General features: G+C 31.3%; 2 protein-coding genes across 5 annotated transcripts; both read left to right on the top strand.

Moving 5' to 3' along the window:
- Positions 1-2,197: 2,197 nt before the first annotated feature.
- On the top strand, positions 2,198-3,489 carry LOC140967304 (adenylate isopentenyltransferase 3, chloroplastic-like). Its single transcript, XM_073427758.1, has one exon. It carries the CDS (start codon positions 2,420-2,422, stop codon positions 3,368-3,370), a length of 951 nt encoding a protein of 316 aa, XP_073283859.1. The 5' UTR covers positions 2,198-2,419; the 3' UTR covers positions 3,371-3,489.
- Positions 3,490-9,420: 5,931 nt separating this feature from the next.
- Positions 9,421-20,796, top strand: LOC140967354 (putative DUF21 domain-containing protein At1g03270). 4 transcript variants are annotated; one of them, XM_073427828.1, is made up of 13 exons: positions 9,421-10,054; positions 10,177-10,253; positions 10,536-10,619; positions 10,698-10,811; positions 11,084-11,167; positions 11,584-11,655; positions 11,811-11,878; positions 18,917-19,004; positions 19,097-19,170; positions 19,253-19,631; positions 19,937-19,983; positions 20,088-20,168; positions 20,529-20,796. In XM_073427828.1, exons 1-13 carry the CDS (start codon positions 9,817-9,819, stop codon positions 20,557-20,559), a joined length of 1,437 nt encoding a protein of 478 aa, XP_073283929.1. In that variant the 5' UTR covers positions 9,421-9,816; the 3' UTR covers positions 20,560-20,796. The 4 variants fall into 4 exon arrangements, with proteins under 4 accessions (XP_073283929.1, XP_073283932.1, XP_073283931.1 ...); XM_073427831.1 differs by having other exon boundaries at positions 20,088-20,143; XM_073427830.1 differs by lacking the exon at positions 20,529-20,796 and adding an exon at positions 20,344-20,510 and having other exon boundaries at positions 9,422-10,054; positions 20,088-20,172.
- The last annotated feature ends 327 nt before the right edge of the window (positions 20,797-21,123 follow it).

Consider the following 21,123-nt stretch of genomic DNA (forward strand, 5'->3'; position numbering starts at 1 on the left):
TCATAACTATATCTCGTGAGACAGATCTCCGGTTTGAATATTTTTCTGTTTCTATTAGCTTAGTTCAAGGTCCAACATAAGAAATTTGGAAAATAACTTAAAACTCCAACTATTTACATAACTCCAGTCTCGATTAGTCCAAATCTTGGTTTTCAAATGGTCCCATCCTTTTACTAACATTATCTAAAACGCATCATCGATCTTCATGCCTTAATTTGTCCATATCTAAGAATGTGTGTCTGCACGCTTAATTCTATTCCACGGATCTGATCTTATATGTTCTCATTGACTCGTGCTGGGGACTTATTTGGAAATCCAATGAGAAAAATACTAAACATTGATTAAAAGGACGATCGACTCCGTGTCTCATTGACTCGTATAGGGTTTTTAAAATTGATTGATTTTAAAAATTATTTGACTTTTACATTTGATTAACATTTTAAAATCATTGACAGTCTCGAGCAGCTAATAGAGATCATGCACCTTCGACCGCCTTGTTTCAATTACCATTTAAAACATCACATGTCCTTAATGAGAGAGAGAACCGATTAATCCTAATTCAAAAGGTCGAGAGTAAAAGCATTTTGTCCTATACATCAATTACAAATCATACTATATACCAGCTCCTTGCATTAAGATAGTGCCTAAAGTGCACCAAATTTGGACGCATTAATACTTTTTTAGAATAAGGAATTCTGGAATTTGCGGCTCCTAATATTTTAATGTGCATTGCTAGTAATTAAGCCAACTGGCTCAACAGTTAATAAGTTCATTAATATATGACACGTACTTTCTTTTATTATTTTAAAATTCAAATTTAAATTTGCTTTTCCGATTCGACAAAAACTTGTGTGAGACGGTCTCACGGGTCGTATTTGTGAGACGGAATTTTTATTTGGGTCATCCATAAAAAAATATTACTTTTTATGCTAAGCGTATTACTTTTTATTGTGAATATGGGTAAGGTTGACCCGTCTCACATGAGACCTACTCTTCCGATTCTTTGGAGCTTTGTTCATTCCGAATGCTAGAGTTTGCGACTCGAATTCGTTTAGTATGACAAGGCGAGTTCGCGCTTTTATTCATTGGACTTTTTCAGGTATATAATAAAATGGTAGCCGAGACAATAAACACACANTTTAATATAAAAGTTATAAATTTTTAAAATTGAAATGATAGAAGATAAAAATAAAATATAAAAAAATATATTATTATAATATGGTAAAACTATTTTTTGCTTGAGAGCAGAACATGACCTTGAGTTATCAACTTATTGCACTAAAATCAAATTACTAAAATCGAATTTTAAGGACTTCAATGTCCAATCAATAATCAAAATAGATCATTTACAACAGGAACTTACTATTTTTACCTCTTTCATTACGACAGAAAGTGTGTGCTTTGCAAGTTGGAGGATGAATCTATTGCTCATCTGTTTTACGAATGTCCTTGCACTAAGATCATTTGGGATAGAATTCGAAGATGGCTAGGTATGAAGAAGTGTATGGGATCTCCTTCGGCAATCTTGTGTGCGTTTCGTTCAGTTTACAGGGGCAATTCGAAGATAGCAAGATTGAGATTCACGGCTATGGCAGCTACGGTGTACCACGTCTGGAGCATGCGCAACCGGGTTATGTTTGATATAGAAAAACTGCAGGTAGACGACATCGTCCGGAAAATACATATTCATTCTTATCGATGTTTACCACAAGTTGAAACAATGTGTGTGTTGTCTTAGTCTGCGTTATTGATCGGATTTTGGTGAGACTATGGTCTATTGTTTTTCGGTACTCGTGTGTTATGATGCGTTTTCTTCTTAGTCGTATTCTGATTTCCTGGTAAATGCCCAGTGTATTTGTATCTGTAAACTTTTTACCTTTTTAATGGAATTAATTTCATTAAAAAAAAAAACAATTACTAGCCAAGTTCAACCGTACAACATAGACATTCTCATTCATTTGTCAAGAAATTGAAAAAAAAAAGTAAAAAAAAGGGAACTTTTCTAAAGTAATTCGAGTCCCATTAAACAACTTGGAGTTGACTACTATTATTTTTAATTAAAAATCGATACATAGTCTCAAATTTAAAATTTGAACTCATACGAATGGAAAAAAATGGGCTAATTGACTTTCATTCAAGTAGAAAATTGTCTTCGGATGCCATTGTCCCCTCCATATATAAATACTCCATCATGCTTCTTCCTTGTTGCCATCCACTCTTCTTCCTCACAACAAATGCAGCAAATATTAATCCCACTAACTCTTCAGTTTCCATTCAAATTTCTCTATTCATTGTCTTTTCTTCCTCGGAGATTTTTGTACTACAAAATCTTCACAACCCCTATTCGCCGCGTACGCAGTTCATAAAAGCCAAAAAGTTCGAACCTTGTGTTTAATTAATAACGAAATCATAATCAAGAATGGATGTAGCATTCTCCTTACCCAAGCAAATTCGACCTTTGCTAATTGGTAACAGCCAGCTCTTCCGCCAAGGTACGCAGAAGGAGAAGGTTGTGGTGATCGTCGGTGCCACCGGCACGGGAAAATCCCGTCTGTCCATTGATCTTGCCACCCATTTCGCCGCAGAGGTGATAAATTCCGACAAAATGCAAGTATACCATGGTCTGGACATCACCACCAACAAAATAACTGAGGAAGAACGCGGCGGCGTTCCGCATCATCTTCTCGGTTCCATTCACCCCGATTCCGATTTCTCCGCCGGGAACTTCTGCGCCATGGCGTCTGTTTCCTTGAAATCAATACTCAGTCGAGGGAAACTTCCAATCATCGTCGGAGGATCAAACTCATTCATCGACGCTCTCGCGGACTCCAACTTCCGATCGAAATACGAGTGTTGCTATCTCTGGGTGGATGTCGCAATGCCGGTTTTGCATTCCTTCGTATCCGATCGGGTGGATAAGATGGTGAAGAGAGGAATGGTGGAGGAATTGCGAGATTTCTTCAACCCAAACGCTGATTACTCGAGAGGGATTCGAAGAGCTATTGGGGTTTCCGAGCTCGATCGATACTTCCGAATCGAATCATTCTGCGACGAGGTAACTCGATCCAGGGTTCTAGCGGAGGCGATCGATATGATAAAAACGAATACGAGCAAGCTGGCGCGGCGGCAGCTGGAGAAGATAAACCGGCTGAGGAGACTGAAAGGGTGGCAGGTGCATCGGATTGATGCGACGGAGGTGTTCAGAAAACGAGGCGGAGAAGTGGAAGCGGACGCGGCCTGGGAGGATCTTGTGGCTGGTCCCGGCGCGGCATTGGTGAGTGAATTTCTCTATAGTTTGCAGCCGCTGGTTTGCGGCGGCGTGAAGGAGATGAGAGGGACTGGTGAGTTGATGGCGACGGCGCCGCATTAGGATGATTGGGTATTTGCTGTACAGTAATACTAATAATAATGCAACGTCCTATGATTAACTGTGCCCACCTAATTTTGGAAACTTCCGCAAGCACCTTGCCTTAGGTCAATTATGATGTTACTCACTTTATAATAATAATAATATATTATTATTATCAAATTTTTAAATATATGTCATTTTCTAAAAGTAAATACATTAATCAATAGTTATATCTACTATGTAATATTATCAAAATATGATGTTTGAACTGTTAAATCAAACTCACGACACATAATTTATTATTTATTTACCGTGGAGAACTTATAATTCAAATCTTGATAAGAACAAGAACTCCTCCCCATTTGTAACGAGAAAAAAAAAACAATAATTTAATTTTCCTACGAGAGAATATATTAGCTAAACTTTATGTAGATCTTTATATCTTAAATATTAAATAACATATGATTCTTTTTCCAAAGAATATATTGTTTTTTTTAAATATGATATAAATTATACAAAAAAGAGTCGAGGGCTCCAAATTCCGGAAATAGACAGTTGAAAAGTCAAGAACATTCGAGACACGTGATTGTGAACCCTACACCCGGTACGGCCCATGTTGGCATATATCATTGCCATTTAATCATTTTGCTAATTATATTTTGATATATGAATGCATGCATTAAATGGATTTTTTTTTTCATTTATGAATTACATTTTTAAATTGATATCTTAGTTATCACTTTGTCAATTTGTAGAACATTCCTCTATATTGTTATAAAATATATAATTCTTTTATTTAAAATTATTTGTGTTACATGGATCCAAATGTACATATATTTATTTTTGTACATTTAACATAATTCAATGGACAATTTTGTTGAGTTATCCATGTATCGGGATGTCTAAATTCCGACGTTACTAATACTTGAATTTCTCATATCAACCTAAAAGTCGTGATAACCTCATCAATATTACCGTAGTTAATAGTATCCCACAATCTTATAATAAATTCTAAAAATGAAATTAATTCCAAATCTAATAAAAATTAAGTAATAAAAACATGACCCAAAGCTCAAAATTTTTACTCATCGACACATTATCAAGATTTCTAAATTTTATCCATTATGTCCTTCCAATGTCCCAAGAAGCTCCCATGCTTTCCTGTATAGTAACGGTTGCTTCGCGTACGGTTGGTGCGAGGGCTCGATTCCGATCTTCTTGCGTTCTGTTATATACCAAAATGACCTGATATTATGCTGATGAAAATGATTTCTATAAAAAAAAAAAATAGAAAAGCAATTTTTTTTTAAAAAAAAAATGAAATCTTGAATGGTTGAAAGTCAACAAACACAAAGTTTTTGGTCCGATCACTTGTAGATACGAATTGTTTTATACACGCGAATTGCATCACAATAATCATCATCCAAATCCAAAAATCTTGCTGCATTATTGTGACAACAACAAAAAATGTCGCATTTTATTACATGTATTACTGTTTGTGAAACTGTACATATTGGATGGAAACAAATGCATATTTCACCCGGTGGATCTTGGACCATTCATTGGGCAAATCTGCGGAATACTCCTTAATTCTCAATACAAGAGATGAGTTTGGAATAAAGATTCAAAAGGTGTGAGCTTCATGTCCAATGCATGGTAGATACTGCAGTAGGTGAAAATCAACGGTGTAGCATAGTTTTTCTCAAAGACAAAGAGATGAGTTTGGAATAAAGATTCAGCCCCTAATCAATCCATGTTTTCATACATGCTCGCATGCATGCCATCCCTTGTCACAGCTCACTATATTTCATAAATAATATAAAATTATATAAATATCACGTCTACAATGTTTTTATATGGAATCTTAAATGTATTTAACTATGTAAAAATTTAAAAATAACGATAAAAACTCTTATGAGATCGTTTCATGGGTTCACGGATCTTTGATCCCACACGATCCATGAAAAATATTATTTTTACGTCAAAATTATTTACTTTTCACTACATATATATATAAATCGAGTCGAATCATATCACGGATATATATATATATATATATATATATNTTCTTTTTGACACATACAAAAAGTGATTCCTCCTTGTCCTTTTTATTTTTTGAAAAGATACAAAAAGTGATTCTACAATTAGATAATAATAGGAAAAAGGCAAAAATCAAAAGCAGTTAACTTGATGGCATAATTGAAATTTATTTAAAAATGGCATTTAGAGTTATATCCCACAAACTTTTTCATTTTTTAACAAAAATCTCTGTATTAGCTATCTTTAAAACCTTTGTTTTTTTTTTTTTTACATAAATGATATTTCGTGCAATAAATGGTTGACATCGAGATACGTAATCTATATTGGCTTGACTAGGAATACGATGAGCCAATCTTCTCTAGCAGATCCCCCGACCCCTAAGCTTGATTTATCTTCTGAGCGTCCTATACCTAGTTGTGCTTAGATAAAATAATTTGATTTAGACGAGGATTTGAAAAATGCATTTGAATTTGATGTATAACTAACATTGCATTTACATAGTGTAGCAATGGATGAATTTCAAATCCAACCAACACATGCATATTCATTCAATTAACAACCGAATAAATTTAAAATTCTCGGATAATTCTTCCATCCGGACACAACCTAAAGTTTTGAACCGAAAGCAAGTCATGCATGCATGGGGAGTCTCTCTCTCTCTAAGGTTGCATCAGTTCGGCTAATCATGTACTCAGGCATAATAGATTTATTAGACTTCTACTTTCCAGTTTTCAACTCTCAGAATTCGTTTGACTTGAGCTTTAGAAGGAAAATGTCGTCATGTCCCATTATGTATTTTTCAAAACTTTTTTGGAGTAACAATTACTCATGTTGGAAGATTTCTGCAGGAAGAACAATCAAAACTTGGCTTTTGGATTATCATATATATGGTTTAAAGTATTTGAAATATTACACAGTTTTCACATGTTATAACTTTTGAAAAATATGATAGACGCTAGATCCTGATGAGAGATTTCTTTAATCACCCTTTTCTGTAAAATTCTGCGCCTTATCATTCCATTGAATTAGTTTAGTTTCACATGCTTTAAATTTATATAAATAATAAAATATGCAACGTAATTTTTTTTTTGGTTTAGTATATTTTAAATTCGATCAATAATATATATTGTCTATTAATTACCATTACAGCAATACTTTAGTTGTCATCAATATGGTTACCATGAACAAATGTGTCCATTCACAATTCCAATCGCTACTTTCATTTTGAATTTTTTAAGTAATCCCTCCTATATTTGGCGGTCCTTGTTGTGGAGTAGGGATCTATTAGACTAGAGTCTTTGTTGGCGCATATGGGATGGCATCAGTTGATATTTTTCGTGATTAATGGATCCCGTCGATGCGCTCAAAACTCACCCCTCAGGCTGTTTAGCATGCCGACAGGATCCCATATGAGCTCGCAGATTGTTAATCGTCAGTGGAATGAATATAGTTGGATTCGCAATGTTTGTCTACCCTACATAACACAGGAGGTGCTAAATATTCCTCTCAGCTCCCTAATGCAGATGTAGGGAATTCAAGATTCTGGAGACACGACCATAAGGGAAGGCATTCGGTGAAAGAAGGCTACAGAGCTGGTATTGGTCTCTATGATCCCCCGCACAGCCGCACACCAATTGAATAATTCCCCCATGCAGAGTTGGTGGCGTCTTTATGGTCTTTGTCTATCCCGCCAAAGATTCGTGTATTCTGGTGGTTACTGAGATAAATCTTAGGAGACATAATGTGCCTGTCTCAGGTTGGTGCCATCTTTCCCACAACCCCTAAGATTCGACGTGCCATGCTCTTTTCTATTGCCCAGGTGTGAAGAGTCTCTGGATACAGAATTAGGTCTGCAGAAGGCTAAAGCAACATAGGAACCATGACAAGCAGGAGGTGTGCCATTAGTTGATGGATCATATTGATAGAGCAGAACTTGAGGAGTTAATTTGTGTGTCAGACTTGGACGTACGGTATGAGCGATCATGCTGCGAAGAGAGAGCGTTGTGAAATGGGGATTTCGTTTAGTCTAGTCTTTGGAATTTTCAGAGATAAATTCATGATAATGCGACTTTAAGCAACAAATGCATACACATGGATAGACGATGAAAGCACGGTACTTTTCTCGTATAGGGATAGAAAATAATGAGCCCAATTGTATAGCAGAGACCATTGTGCCTTGAGCCAGTAAATCGGTTGACAGAATCAAAATTTCTGTTTCGAAGAATCCAAAATCGAAGAGATAATAACTAACTGCCAAGTTTGATTTTATTAGTATTTAGTTCTCGGATTTTTTTTTTTCCTGAGTTGGAGAGACACCAAAGTTCCAAGTTTTAGACGAACCTTCATGTCTAAGTTAGGAGATAAAATTATTATAACTTGATCTCCAACTTGAGAATTCGTCTTAAATCTAAGACTTTAATATCATATGAGATACAAATTATCGACATTAATTTCTCCAATTTGGGAATATCAAAACTCACAGGAACCTTAGTAGGAAAAAAAAATACACTGGGATTATTTAATACAAAAATAATTATTGACATAGAATATCAATTAAAGAATCAATAAACATATAAATGTCACTTTCGTGAAGGTCAAGACACTAAGTTACACAAGTTCACGACCATAAAATATTAAAGGTGGTACAAATCACGACATATATATTTTATTTAATGCCATTAGTCCACAAATTATTTATCTCGGTTTATCTTAAAATAGTTCTTCTAAAAAATAATGGAGGCAACCACCAAAAAATAAAATAAAGCAAAGTATTTATTTATTTTTATTTCAAATGCTTTGAATGATAATTATGTTAAAGTTATTGTCATAATATAACTTTATTTTTTTATACTTGTGACAGAACGTAATGCATCTACTTAAGTGCTAATGGATCAAAATGTTAGACACATGAATCCTGAAAGGTTCGTTTCTACTTCTAGTTTTGTCTCTTACCTTAGGGATCGGTTTTATCATTTTCCTACCTATGTATCCAGTAGAGACAATATTACTCGTTAAGATCTGACGTCACTATTTTACGGCTCACTTAGCCAACTAGATCATGTGACGCAATGTCAGCAGTTTGATACATGAGAACTTCCTAGGAGGTTTCTTATCCCAATAATGCTCATACACTTTTAACCCAATATTTTTCTCCAAGAAACATAAAAGTATTCTTATTGAATACTTGAATTCATGATCTCACTCTGATTCAAACTGTCATGATCAAGCACTTACCGGCCACTAGGCCAAAAGTTATATGTTAACCTAGAGACAACTTTATTTCCTTATATTTGTGGTAGTGCAGAGTACATGAGAGGTCCATGTCTATCTGATAGTCATGTCTCATATCCTTAGATATCGGTCTTATCCTTTTTTTACCATCAAACTTTATCCCTAGCAGATCCAATATTAATCGTTAAAATTTGGCGTCGATTTTTTATAGTCCACCTAGCCAACCAGCGTGGTGTAACGTCAGCAGTTTGACGTATAATAAATTTCTAAAAAATTTCTTATCTCAATATTACTTTTACTCATATAAAACAAAGATATAAAAAAATAAATTTATTTGCTTTGTTTTCTTGTTTAAATTCAGACAGGTCGAGCAAAACCTTTTTATTGTGGTGTGTCTTCTTTATTGTTATTATTTTTTTATTGTTATTATTTTCAACTCTTTCTTTTCCAATTTTATTGTTCTTCTTCAAAATAAAAGACTAATCGATAACGCCTGAAAATTTTTGTAATTATAAACGAATGTTGTTCCATGTAAAAACTAAGAAAATCGATTTCTTTAAAAATTTTAAGTTAATTTTGTTATGAACGAATAATGTGGATCGAATCGATGGATATGTTTCTGAATTAATTAATCAAATATTGAATAGGAAAAATAGTGAAGAACCACATTGCCACATTCCAAATTTTATAGATTTCAACAAAAAATTGAATGAATCCAACTTGTTAACTTACTAAATCCTTTCCAACCAAAATAAAAAAAGATCCATAGCAAGTATGGTCGACTCATCGAGGATCTCTAGCACCATTCGGCTGGTCCCCGCCGCCCCGCAGAATACCCCAGCCACTAGCTCCGCCCCTCCACTGCCGGTCAGGTGGGCCCCTCGATACCCAATAACGTGGCACCCAAATGGGAAGTCTTTCACCCACTCTGTCTCCATCTGGCTCGCACACGTCACTGGCCCTGCACACTTTGACTAAATTGGCCCCCGAAGGAAAGCATACATCTTCATCTCATTACTCGTGCAAAAAAAGGTAGAAAGGTGTAGTTTTGAAGGGGGAAAAAACAGGGAATGAAATACATCATAGTATGTATACTAAAAAAGGATCACTGGTATTGAGAGTGGTTTTGTGCTTTTCCTTCTATTGACAAAAAAGAAATAAAGGGTAGTCGAAATATTTGGCATTCTGTTTTGATCATGGGTTTATCGGTGAATGCGGCGGTGATGGTCGGGATTCTTACGAGGGCTTTTTATGCGGATGATCAAGATATAGAATTCGGGAATCCGTGGTGGTTTGTGTTCGCCGGTGTTTCGTGTTTCCTCGTTCTTTTCGCCGGTATAATGTCTGGGCTGACGTTGGGTTTGATGTCGCTCGGGCTTGTTGAGCTTGAAATTCTTCAGCGAAGCGGCACCTCCAAAGAAAAGAAACAAGCTGGTACTGTTGAATTACTATTTTGTAGATTATGTTTATTGTAGGTGAAAATATTTGTGATTTGATTTTTTGGGTCGTGTTTTTTTGTCAGCTTGCGTGATTTTGAAATTTGCACTGTTTTTCAGCCATTATTTTGCCGGTTGTTCAAAAGCAGCACCAACTTCTCGTGACCCTCCTAGTATGCAACGCCGCTGCAATGGAGGTGAGCCTTTTCCCACCACTTTCAATCATATGGATTTTGTGTAGAATTTGTAGTGGGACCTTTTCATCTTTGATAAGCAGTGATAATTGTATCAATTCAAGAGAATTTGTTGTGGCCAAATTTTGAAGCTGTAATGTGGAGTGGAACTGAAGGAGTGAGAAATCATGTATTACATTATTCTGATGTTGATCAGTAGCAGTGAGTCATAAAATCAAATCTCAAATGTGGAGTCTTTGACAAGTTTCAAGTTTTACTAGCTTTGTCACAAATTTATCTCTCCAGGCTCTCCCCATATATTTGGATAAAATATTTCATCCTGCTGTTGCAGTCATACTCTCGGTGACATTCGTTCTTGTTTTCGGTGAGGTACATTTAGTTTTGACTTTATTTGATCATAATTGTTAGGCTGAATTTGAAAATCCTTACTTTTGCCTTATCGAACAGATCATTCCTCAAGCAGTGTGCTCTAGATATGGGCTGTCTGTGGGTGCGAATTGTGTATGGCTCGTGCGTGTCTTGATGATACTTTGCTTTCCAATTGCTTACCCCATAGGGAAGGTAATGTTTACTAGAACAATTTAGTTCTGTTGATTGGTCACACCTAATAGCAAGACGCACTTGTTTCATATTTGCGGATGTGATTGCACTTGTTTCATATTTGCGGATGTGATTACTTATCCTAGTAATGCTACATGGCTGAAATATCACAGATTTAATCGGAATTAACCATGTGACAGATTGGACTTTACTTTTGTTATCCTTCAGTTATAAACTCCAGTATATTTGCAATGCTTTTACCTCGATGTTTGTTTATATTTTGTATTGTTCAGATTCTGGATGGCGTTTTGGGCCACCACGATGTTTTGTTCAGGCGACCTCAATTGAAAGCACTTGTATCTATCCACGCCCAGGAGGTATTTTATCTAAATTAAGACTACATTTGGATTGATGTATTTGCATTTTAAATCAATGTATTTGAAAATACATTGATTTGGAATGGCATGTAGTGTAAAGTAATTTCAAATCATTTCAAAATTTATATAAACAATATTAGACTAAAATGTGGAATTTGAGTTTTTTGTCCGATCGTACAAAATGGATTTGAGATGTATATTTGGAATCCACCCAGTCCAATTTATCTATCCGAACACAAGCCAAGAGTAGTGGCAATTAAATATGTTGTAAGCCTTAATATTCAATTTTTTTGACTGAAATACATATTTAAAGACCAAAAGTTCGCTCTTCAAATTTGCTGTAAAGATATTCCTCTTGTATATTTGTTCACTGTCATTCATGGTCTATTTTGGTTGATAACTTGATATTTATGAAGGCGGGTAAAGGAGGTGAACTTACTCACAATGAAACAGCTATAATAAGTGGAGCACTAGATTTGACTGAAAAGGTATGTTCAAGTGGGGAAGGATCATTTCGCATCATCTTTCCCCCCTCTTTTTTTCCTCTCTTTGAAACGCGAAGCATATACTTATGGTGCTATATAATCGTACCTTTTGCATTATAATAGTGAAGAAATATTGAGGTGGTTTCGAATATTTGCAGACAGCAGAGGAGGCCATGACTCCAATTGAATCGACTTTCTCTCTTGATGTCAGTTCAAAATTGGATTGGTAAGTTTTATGCTAATGTGGTCCATTTATCGTTAATATATCTATTATCTATATAAATATGTGACTTTATATGTGAATTTCCATTTGTCTCCTTATTAATTGTTTGCTTTACATTAATTATTTATTTTAAGCGTGTCTTTTCATTCTCCTTATTCATATTTTAAATATATGTGATTTTTAGTATTTAATTTTTTATGTCTACTCATGTGAATTTCCATTTGTCTCCTTATTAATTGTTTGCTTTACATTAATTATTTATTTTAAGCGTGTCTTTTCATTCTCCTTATTCATATTTTAAATATTTGTGATTTTTAATATTTAATTTTTTATGTCTACTCACATTATAATATGTTATTTTTATCTAATGATATCTTTTCATTATGTAAATTAGTATTTGGTTTTTTTATGCATACTCACATTATAATATGTTATTTTTAATCCAATAATTTAGATTTTTTATTTATCTTTTCATTATGTAAATTAAATTAATTAAAGTTTAGAAATAACTCATTATCAAATTGTGACTTTTCTTTCGTCAACATATTATTTTTAAATTAGTTTTATCAGTATTGTGAGGGATAAATATGTATATTACAATATATAAATATTATCATCTCTTTAAATTAATATTCACTTTCATTTTTGACATATTATGGGTCTTAGTAAAATGAGGAATAATAAATTCAAATAAACGAATACACAAAAGTCAGGGGCGAAACCAGAATAATATGGTAGCTGAAATTAATATATAAATTTTTAGTGAATTTATTGATGTTAAGATGTATAACAAATCTTATATCATAATTTATAAAATTTCAACTTTATAAATGAAATAAATCAAACATATATGGAATACACGAAATTTTATTACATATACAATCAAGTAATTTATTATAATTGTATTTTATTCTACAATAATTCTTGTCAAACTCAATTATTGTGGATTTAACATCTATTAAATCAGCAAACTAAAGAGCGTGTCAATTAAACTAATTGAGTAATCACATATTCTTGAATTTCCTAATTAATTTTTTATCTTGATAATTTGTTTCATTTAATATTTTAAATTATAAGACAACGTTATTATAACTAAAGACACATTTTTTTAAAATGTTCATAAGGATTCAATCACTAACTCATATGGAAAAACATTTATCGACATACTATATTAAAAACATTCTAATTAATTCAGCGCATTTGCTAAAAGTTTTCTAATTAATTAAGAAAAATTTATTTACAATAATCATATTTAATCTTTTTGAGCTAACACATTTTATTTTATAAGATATTCATCGCAATTCTTTATTTGTATATTAATCTTTAAATCTGAATTATGATGTATATTGTTTTTCTAAAAGTTCTTAAATAATGATTTAATACATTCATTTGATACTTTAATATTAACATTTTAAAATATATTAATTTTATATTGTATGTGTGCAACACTTAAAATCATGATTATAAAAACTCAATAAAAATTCTAGAAATGAATTAGGTTGAACATAAAAAATTACACAATTAATCAAAAGACAGAAAATAAAAATTAAATAATTGTCTATTAAATATAAACTACTAATACCGACTTCTAAAGATTGAAGTCGGTGAGAGAGTATAGGACACTCTGTACTAAAAGTTAATGCTTGAATGAGTCACACTGCAAAGTTAATGAAGTAAAAACGAAGGACAAAGTCGGTTAATAAAAATAGTATAATGGGCTAAGTTGAATGAGACTTATATATATATAAGTATCTCACTTGGTCTCACCTTATCTTTTGTCATTGTACAAAGCGAAAGTTTACGCAATGTAGTGTTCTACATTTTCTTAATTTTTCATCATCTATTGGTCTTTAAAGATATATTAGAATTTTTTCTAAATATCTAATCTTAAATGTGATCAATTAACTAAATAATTATTATACTTTGTATACAATAATAAATAGATTAATATATTTGAAGATAGAAAACTGAAAAAGTAATGTATTGAGAAGAATTAAAAAAGAATGTTAGAATTAATACTATAATTATCTAATGTCAATATTAAATTTAACATCCTACGTTCGATAATGTGTTTATTGAGGTAAAAACTATGATGATAAACTAAAAATAATAATTTATTTATCATTGTAACGTAATAATAATGTGATCGTTATTTGGAATCAGAAAATGATGTACTTTATCTTTTTTATTAAATTGTATAAAAAATTCTTTCAATATTTTTAGTGGATAAACATGTTAAATCTATTAAAATTAAATAGTAAAATTTAATGATGAATATGAATGTATCAATTCAACTTTCAATTTGGGTTTCGGGATTTTGAGCTGTTGCACTATTTAAAATATTTGATTTGCACTGTTACCATAATCTATAGGTTTTGATAAAACAGTAAAAGCTTGAGCCTACAATTGGTATCAGAGCTAAAATCGCGACTTTGATTTTCACTGATTGCAATTGGTGCAATTATTAGGAGAGAGAGTGTTTGGTACAATAATTGTCCACGATGGGTAGGTGCTTGAGATGTTGTATGATTTAAAGATTTGACTTGCATAGTTACCATCAGTTATAGTTTTTAATAAAGCGACAAACGCTCGATCATATATTATTCGATTGTAAAGCTAGAAGAAACATGTTGCATCAACTTTTCGTTTTGAATTGATCCCTTACATGTTACTCGATTTTTAAATTTAGAAGCATTCTACAATTTTCAAATATTATTATATATTGAATTATAATTTATCTCTTTCAAATTGGATAAATATACAATAAAACTCATGTAAATTTTATTAACGAAAACATTTAAATAAAATATTGGATTTGTCGATAATCAAAATAAGAAATAAACAAATTTTGATCCTTGAGTGAGAAATAAGATATTTAAATAAAGTTATAATTGCCACAATTAAATAATGCACTTACATGCATTTATCACTGTATTTTGCAACTAAAATGTCAAAAAAAGTTTCCACATATTATTTTTATATCATATTTAAAATAATTATGAATCCTAATTTTTATTATTTTGAGTTGGCCTTTGTTATGAACAATCATTGTGAATAAATTGAATTTGAAAATTTTTATATCTGTGTATATCACATATTAATATATCAACCTAAGTCTAGGTAATAAAAAACTACAAAATGAACTTATTCATCTTCAATGTACACAAATTATATAGTAAAGATATATGACAATTAAAACAATGAAGTAGAATATATGTTCACATATAAAAAAATATATAGACAAGAAAAACAATAAATAAAAATATTTTTTTCTAGATATAAATATTTTTTTATACATTTTTACAGTGAGTTGGAGAAGATAAAAGAGAAAAAAAATATTAACTCTTTTGGGTAACAAAAAAATAGAAATGGAAGAAGTGTTTGTCATACAATGAATTCAGTTTCTAAATTAAATGTATACTATAAAGTTATATTTATCGTTCAAATTTTATAAATGCAATAAATTTTTCTCAAGATAAGGGTACTCAAATGTTCTCGTTAAAATATTTAAACAATTGGAAAAATTAAGTATATTATTTTTCTGGAGGTAGTAGCGATATGACATTAGTAATTTGATTGTGCTAATTATACTTATGAGTTAATATGAAATATTAAAATAAATGTCATAAGAGTCATTAAAAAGATTATTTATTGTCAAAAATATTATTATTATAAATTGCAAATAGATGACAACATTTAATCAATATTTATTTAAATCAATCCATCAGTACTTTTTATGTGATGATAGATTGTTATAATAATTAGGGGTGAACATTCGGTCGGTTCTGTTACCGACCGAACCGAATTAGTCATAACCGGACCGAACCGAAATATTTAGCAATAACCGAACCGACCGAATTAATTTTCATAACCGATGAAAACCGAACCGAATTAAAATCGGTTAATTCGGTTGGTGACCGAATTAACCGATTAGTTTTAAAAAAAAATTTGTGATTTAATTTTAATTATATATGTAATTTTTTTGAACACTACAATCTACACAAATGCATAAAAACATAAAATCACATACATCACAAATTTTTCTTTAGAATTAGGGTTGATTTTAAAATTAAAATTAAAAATATATTAACATTGATAAATAATAAAAATTTATTAAATAATATTATTTATTAAATCGGTTAATTTGGTTAGCCGATTTCAAAATTTTGACAACCGTAACCGAACCGAATTAACCGATATAATCGAATTTTTTTTTTTAATTTGAAAACCGAATTTCTGAAATAACCGAACCGAATTTCCGAATTGACTCGGTTCGGTCATTTGATTCGATTTAACCGAAATTTTGTTCACCCCTGAAAATAATGTGTAGTTTATATGTTATCAAGTATAAGTGTCTAATAAATTAAATGTGGCTAGGAAAGTAAAAGCATCCAGTAGAAATTTTTGTCAATTTACATGAAAGAGAATAATAATCAAACAACATTATAAATAAAAAATTGCATATCATTGATTGACAAAAAAGATTATAATAATTGAATATTATAATAAAATATATGCATTATTGAGAGAATATGACAAATAACAAAAGAAAACAATATGATAAAAAAGATATGAGAAAAATTTTAGTAGTCCAAATATTTTTTTAAAATTTAAAAAAATATGTTTTTTTTTCCAAATTAGTTACATATGCTAATTAACACGAATTGTCAAAATTTACAATACTATTATCATTGTCTTTTGTTGTTAACTAATTTTATTTCAAATTCTAATTATTTCAACATATGTTTCCCACGTGCAACGCACGTGCATTATTTCTAGTACATATAAATATATGACTTCTAATTGTGAATTTTTTAATATACCCTTGTTCATTTAATTTAGCAAATTAAATCAATAGTTTTTTTTATGGGTTCTTTTATAATTTAATGTATATNTTTTTATGATTGCTAATGAATATTTAATATTTATATCTTATCTTATCTTTTATTTTACATATAAATACGTCAATTTTATAATAAGTTGATTTTAAAATATGAACTAAGAAGCATCATATATGTTATAGATATTGAAATATGTTAAAGATTATTTCTAAGAATATTTTTTTAACGTAAAATTATTATGTGATTGCATTTTTTCAATATTTTTCTGAAATTATTTTTTAATTGTGATTTTGCTACTTGTACCTCTCATTGCGGAGGTAGAAAACCTTGTACCATGTATAGATATATAACTCGGTTTACATTACATACATAAAAAATAATTTTTCTCTTTTCTACGTATTAATTAATTTATCATTATATATGATGAATTTATATATATAAAAACTATTTTTCACATTTCAAAATAACAAAATTGTTATTTAATATTACTCACTTATTAAATTTACTAAGTTATATTAACCAATTCATGGTGCATTATTACTATGATTGTAATTTAATAGAACACAGGTGAGAGCATAGGGTGGTCATCTTAATAATTAATATTTGTGTTTAAATTATTAATAATAATTAAAATTACTGTGTTCGATGAAATTATTTGATTAGTGAAAATAAATTTGATTTAGAGAAATGATTTCTAGAATGTAAAATAACATCCATATCATATTTGTTAGGTGCAATAATTGTTTATGCAAGGTAGAACAATCGAAATGTGACGTTTGAGTTGTTTTACGATTTTAAAATATTTTAGTTAACGTTACATTGTTACCCCGGTTATAACTTTTGGTAAAGCGACATATTTTTTGTAGCTTAATTGTTTTTTGTAATATTCGACAGTACTCAAAATATTGTTTTTCTATATATTACTTTTTAATGATTATATATATTTTGTGTGTGATATAAATATATTCTAAATTAGTTTTAGAATTATGTGAATATATGCATATTTTTTTTTATATTTTTATGATGTTATGACTTAAATTTTTTAAAAACATTTAGTAACATTTGAAATATTAATATTTGTATCTAAAAATTACGATGTGTCTCATTAGTTTTTTTTAAAGGAAAAAATACCGTTATATTTTGGACTTTTTCGATTATGAATTATTTTGAATTTTTTTTGCCTCCTTAATAAAATATATATCTACATCTCTTATCTCGATAGAGTTTTTTTCTAATATATTATCTGCTCTTGAATTTTCTCATAATTTTTATTTCAAGTAATTATATCAATAATTTTAAAATTAATATATACATCATATCTATTTTAATCACTCCATTTTTTTCCAATTGTTTTTAGACCCAAATCGTGAACGGCTCAAATAAACAAAACAGGAAGATCATAGTAAAAAACACACAAGCATCAAAGAGATTAATCAAAATCAAATCTGACGATGAAAAAAAACATAAAAATTAAATATGATGTTATGATTGCTGAATTTAATCGAAGAAAAATAGCTGTGAAATAATATATGTTATTGAATAATTTGTGAAAAATTATGTTTCTACGTTCATTTGCAAATTTAGAATCAATATTCATAACGTACTTAAGTTCGTTACCCACGTGCAACGCACGTGTTTTGCTACTAGTGTGTATATATATATATATATATATATATAATCCCACAAATACCATTTATGTGCCTCGAGAATTGGCAGAATTGGCTTATAAAGATGGTCCCCTTTGTCTCCCAGGTCATAAAATTCATATTTTTGGGTTGGATCAGAACTCATAGTTATTACTTATTAGAAGCACAAGGTGCATGTAGAACCTAGACACGAAGAACAAGACAATGTGCATGTTTAATTGGAGTGTAGCGCGCCTAGAGACATGAGAATTCTAATTTTTCAACCAAAATTTTTAGTTTTTTTAAATTTTTTCTCCTTGATGAGAATTCTCTAATCTGGAAGTAAAATTTTGGGCCAGAATTAAATTTGTTCTCCAAGACTCATTATTGCAAAGCAGCTTTTATAGCCGTATCTATTTTCCTTGTTCTCCAACAAATTGTTTTTCATGAAGATTAAGTTAGATATTTTATGCACAGTATGTTCTGTCAGCTATTTGGCTATCAGTATCTTTTCAATCAGGCTGCAAAAAAAGTATAAAAAGGAATCTTGTATTTAAAAACACCCTTTTACGCAGGGAAGCTATTGGGAAAATCCTTACACGGGGTCACAGTCGCATACCTATATTTTCAGGAAACCCAAAAAACATTATTGGGCTTCTACTGGTAAGCAGAAAGTTCATTAAGATTTACAGGAATATCTTGTACTAATAGCTGACTAAGTTATTCCAAATTTTATCTTGTTTCTCGGTAAATAGGTGAAAAATCTTCTCACTGTGAGGGCAGAAACTGAGACTCCTGTAAGTGCTGTTTCCATTCGGAGAATGCCTCGGTATGTTAAGTTGTCTAAATGATTCTTTTACCACGCTCAAGTGAATCATTTAACCGCATAAATTTCTTCCACTATATTATAGGGTACCCTCAGACATGCCTTTGTATGATATCCTTAATGAGTTTCAGAAAGGTAGCAGCCACATGGCAGCAGTAGTGAAGGTGCGAGAACAGGAGAGAGAGCTCCATTCTTGTAACGGTCATGGGATGGTTAAAGAGGACAATTTTACCAACTGGGATTCACAATTGATATTTCCATTACTTGACAAAAATGATAAACCACCAAAAAGTTTTGTAATAAACACCGAAAAGGCTTCAAAAAATAACGCAGTCGCTAAGGGTGCTACTTACCAATCAAATGGTGTGACGAAAGATGGTTGTAACCATCTAGAGGAGGACATTGAGGAGGGAGAAGTCATTGGCATAATCACCTTGGAAGATGTATTTGAAGAACTTCTACAAGTAATTAACATTGTTACACTACTTTAACTTTTGGTGATAAGCTATTGGAAAGTTATTTTTTCTGGTTTCTTGATTCGTTTTTTAAGCATCTTTTTAAAAGGAAAAAACCCACCAAGCACCACCTTTTTTATGTATAAAAAAACACCTTTTAAAAATATAAGCATTTTCCGAAACAGTTTCTCCATTAAAATGCACGTGGGGAGCCCTATTCTTGTTCTCAAAACAAACTCCTCTGGCACAAATCAATTTTATTGCCAGTTCTTCTCCTACTTCGTGTTTGTGAATGTGTTTTGTTTTCGTTTCAGGACGAAATTGTTGATGAGACGGATATGTATGTTGATGTGCATAGAAGGTATTTAAAGTGTTCCTTTGCATTTCTCTTAGTATTCTTGATTATTTTGTGGCTTTATTCTCACGAGGGCTATAGTAATATTCTGTTGCTTTATTACATTGCAGAATACGCGTTGCTGCTGCTGCTGCTGCTTCATCTGTTGCGCGAGCACCTTCAACTCGTAGGTTGGTTAGCCAGAATCCATCGTGAGTAAGCACTAGACTTTGCTGTAATCCTCTTCCTAACTAGATTCTTGCATTCATCACTACATTGATTTTTCTGTATTTCAAATTATGATCTCAATGGGTGCAATTAATTGGACGAGACATGTATTTTTTTGTCAAAATTACTGTAATATTTTATGATTATTTCTTTTTCTAGGCTTTATTACTGCTTGAAGAAACATGCATGACCTGAAATATCGAGATGGTTATGCTAGTTACCAACATTTCTTAAGTTGCTATAAATAGATATATCAATCCCGTACGGGGCCTCGGTCATGCTTCTTTTCGGGTAAAAGCTGTTTGTGGTCTTATCCTTCTCTCGTCTATTCTGAATTTTCCCAGGGAAGCCATGTTGAGCGAGGAACAAATGTAGAAATGCGCGAGAGACAAGACAAACCGTTGGATATATGAATTCTTCAAGCTCATGGAAAATTGATAATCAGATTTGAGTTTCGAACAGAAAGTTGCAAATAAGTTGTAAAATGTGCATGATGATAAGTAGGAAGTAGGAACTCTTCTTCATCCCAATGTGTAATAATTGCACTGAATTGATGATCTTGGAGGTTTGATGTAGTGATAAAAAAGGGCAGGCCGTGCTTGACCCGTTTAACACCCAATAAAGCATCAGTTTCTTAGTTTGAATATAATAATAATAATAATAATATTTAAAAGACTTTTGAGTGAATAAGATGATAAGTCATGTCAAAATTATTTATCTTATATCTTTTTTCAAAAGAAGGATGATACTTTTCGTTGCGCATCGGATAAACTCTCGAACTAATAGAATAATGTGTAAATTATGTTAGTCAGATGAATCACATTGGACAAGACTTATATAACATACTCATCCGAGAAAATGATTATAGGAGGAATCGAACTCGTGCAAACTTTCTTGCTTCATAATATAATATACATATTATAGATTTGTCGTTTAATG

The sequence above is a fragment of the Primulina huaijiensis genome, unplaced genomic scaffold (assembly GCF_012295235.1).
Source record: "Primulina huaijiensis isolate GDHJ02 unplaced genomic scaffold, ASM1229523v2 scaffold24871, whole genome shotgun sequence".
NCBI lineage: Eukaryota > Viridiplantae > Streptophyta > Magnoliopsida > Lamiales > Gesneriaceae > Primulina > Primulina huaijiensis.

What these genes read in the sequence shown, in the direction of transcription:
- LOC140967354 (XM_073427828.1), top strand. Translation starts at nt 9,817, where the DNA reads ATGGGTTTATCGGTGAATGCGGCGGTGATGGTCGGGATTCTTACGAGG. An exon ending in ACATTATTGGGCTTCTACTG is followed by an intron (nt 19,005 to 19,096) that starts GTAAGCAGAAAG and finishes CTCGGTAAATAG; the next exon opens with GTGAAAAATCTTCTCACTGT. An exon ending in TCCATTCGGAGAATGCCTCG is followed by an intron (nt 19,171 to 19,252) that starts GTATGTTAAGTT and finishes ACTATATTATAG; the next exon opens with GGTACCCTCAGACATGCCTT.
- LOC140967304 (XM_073427758.1), top strand. Translation starts at nt 2,420, where the DNA reads ATGGATGTAGCATTCTCCTTACCCAAGCAAATTCGACCTTTGCTAATT.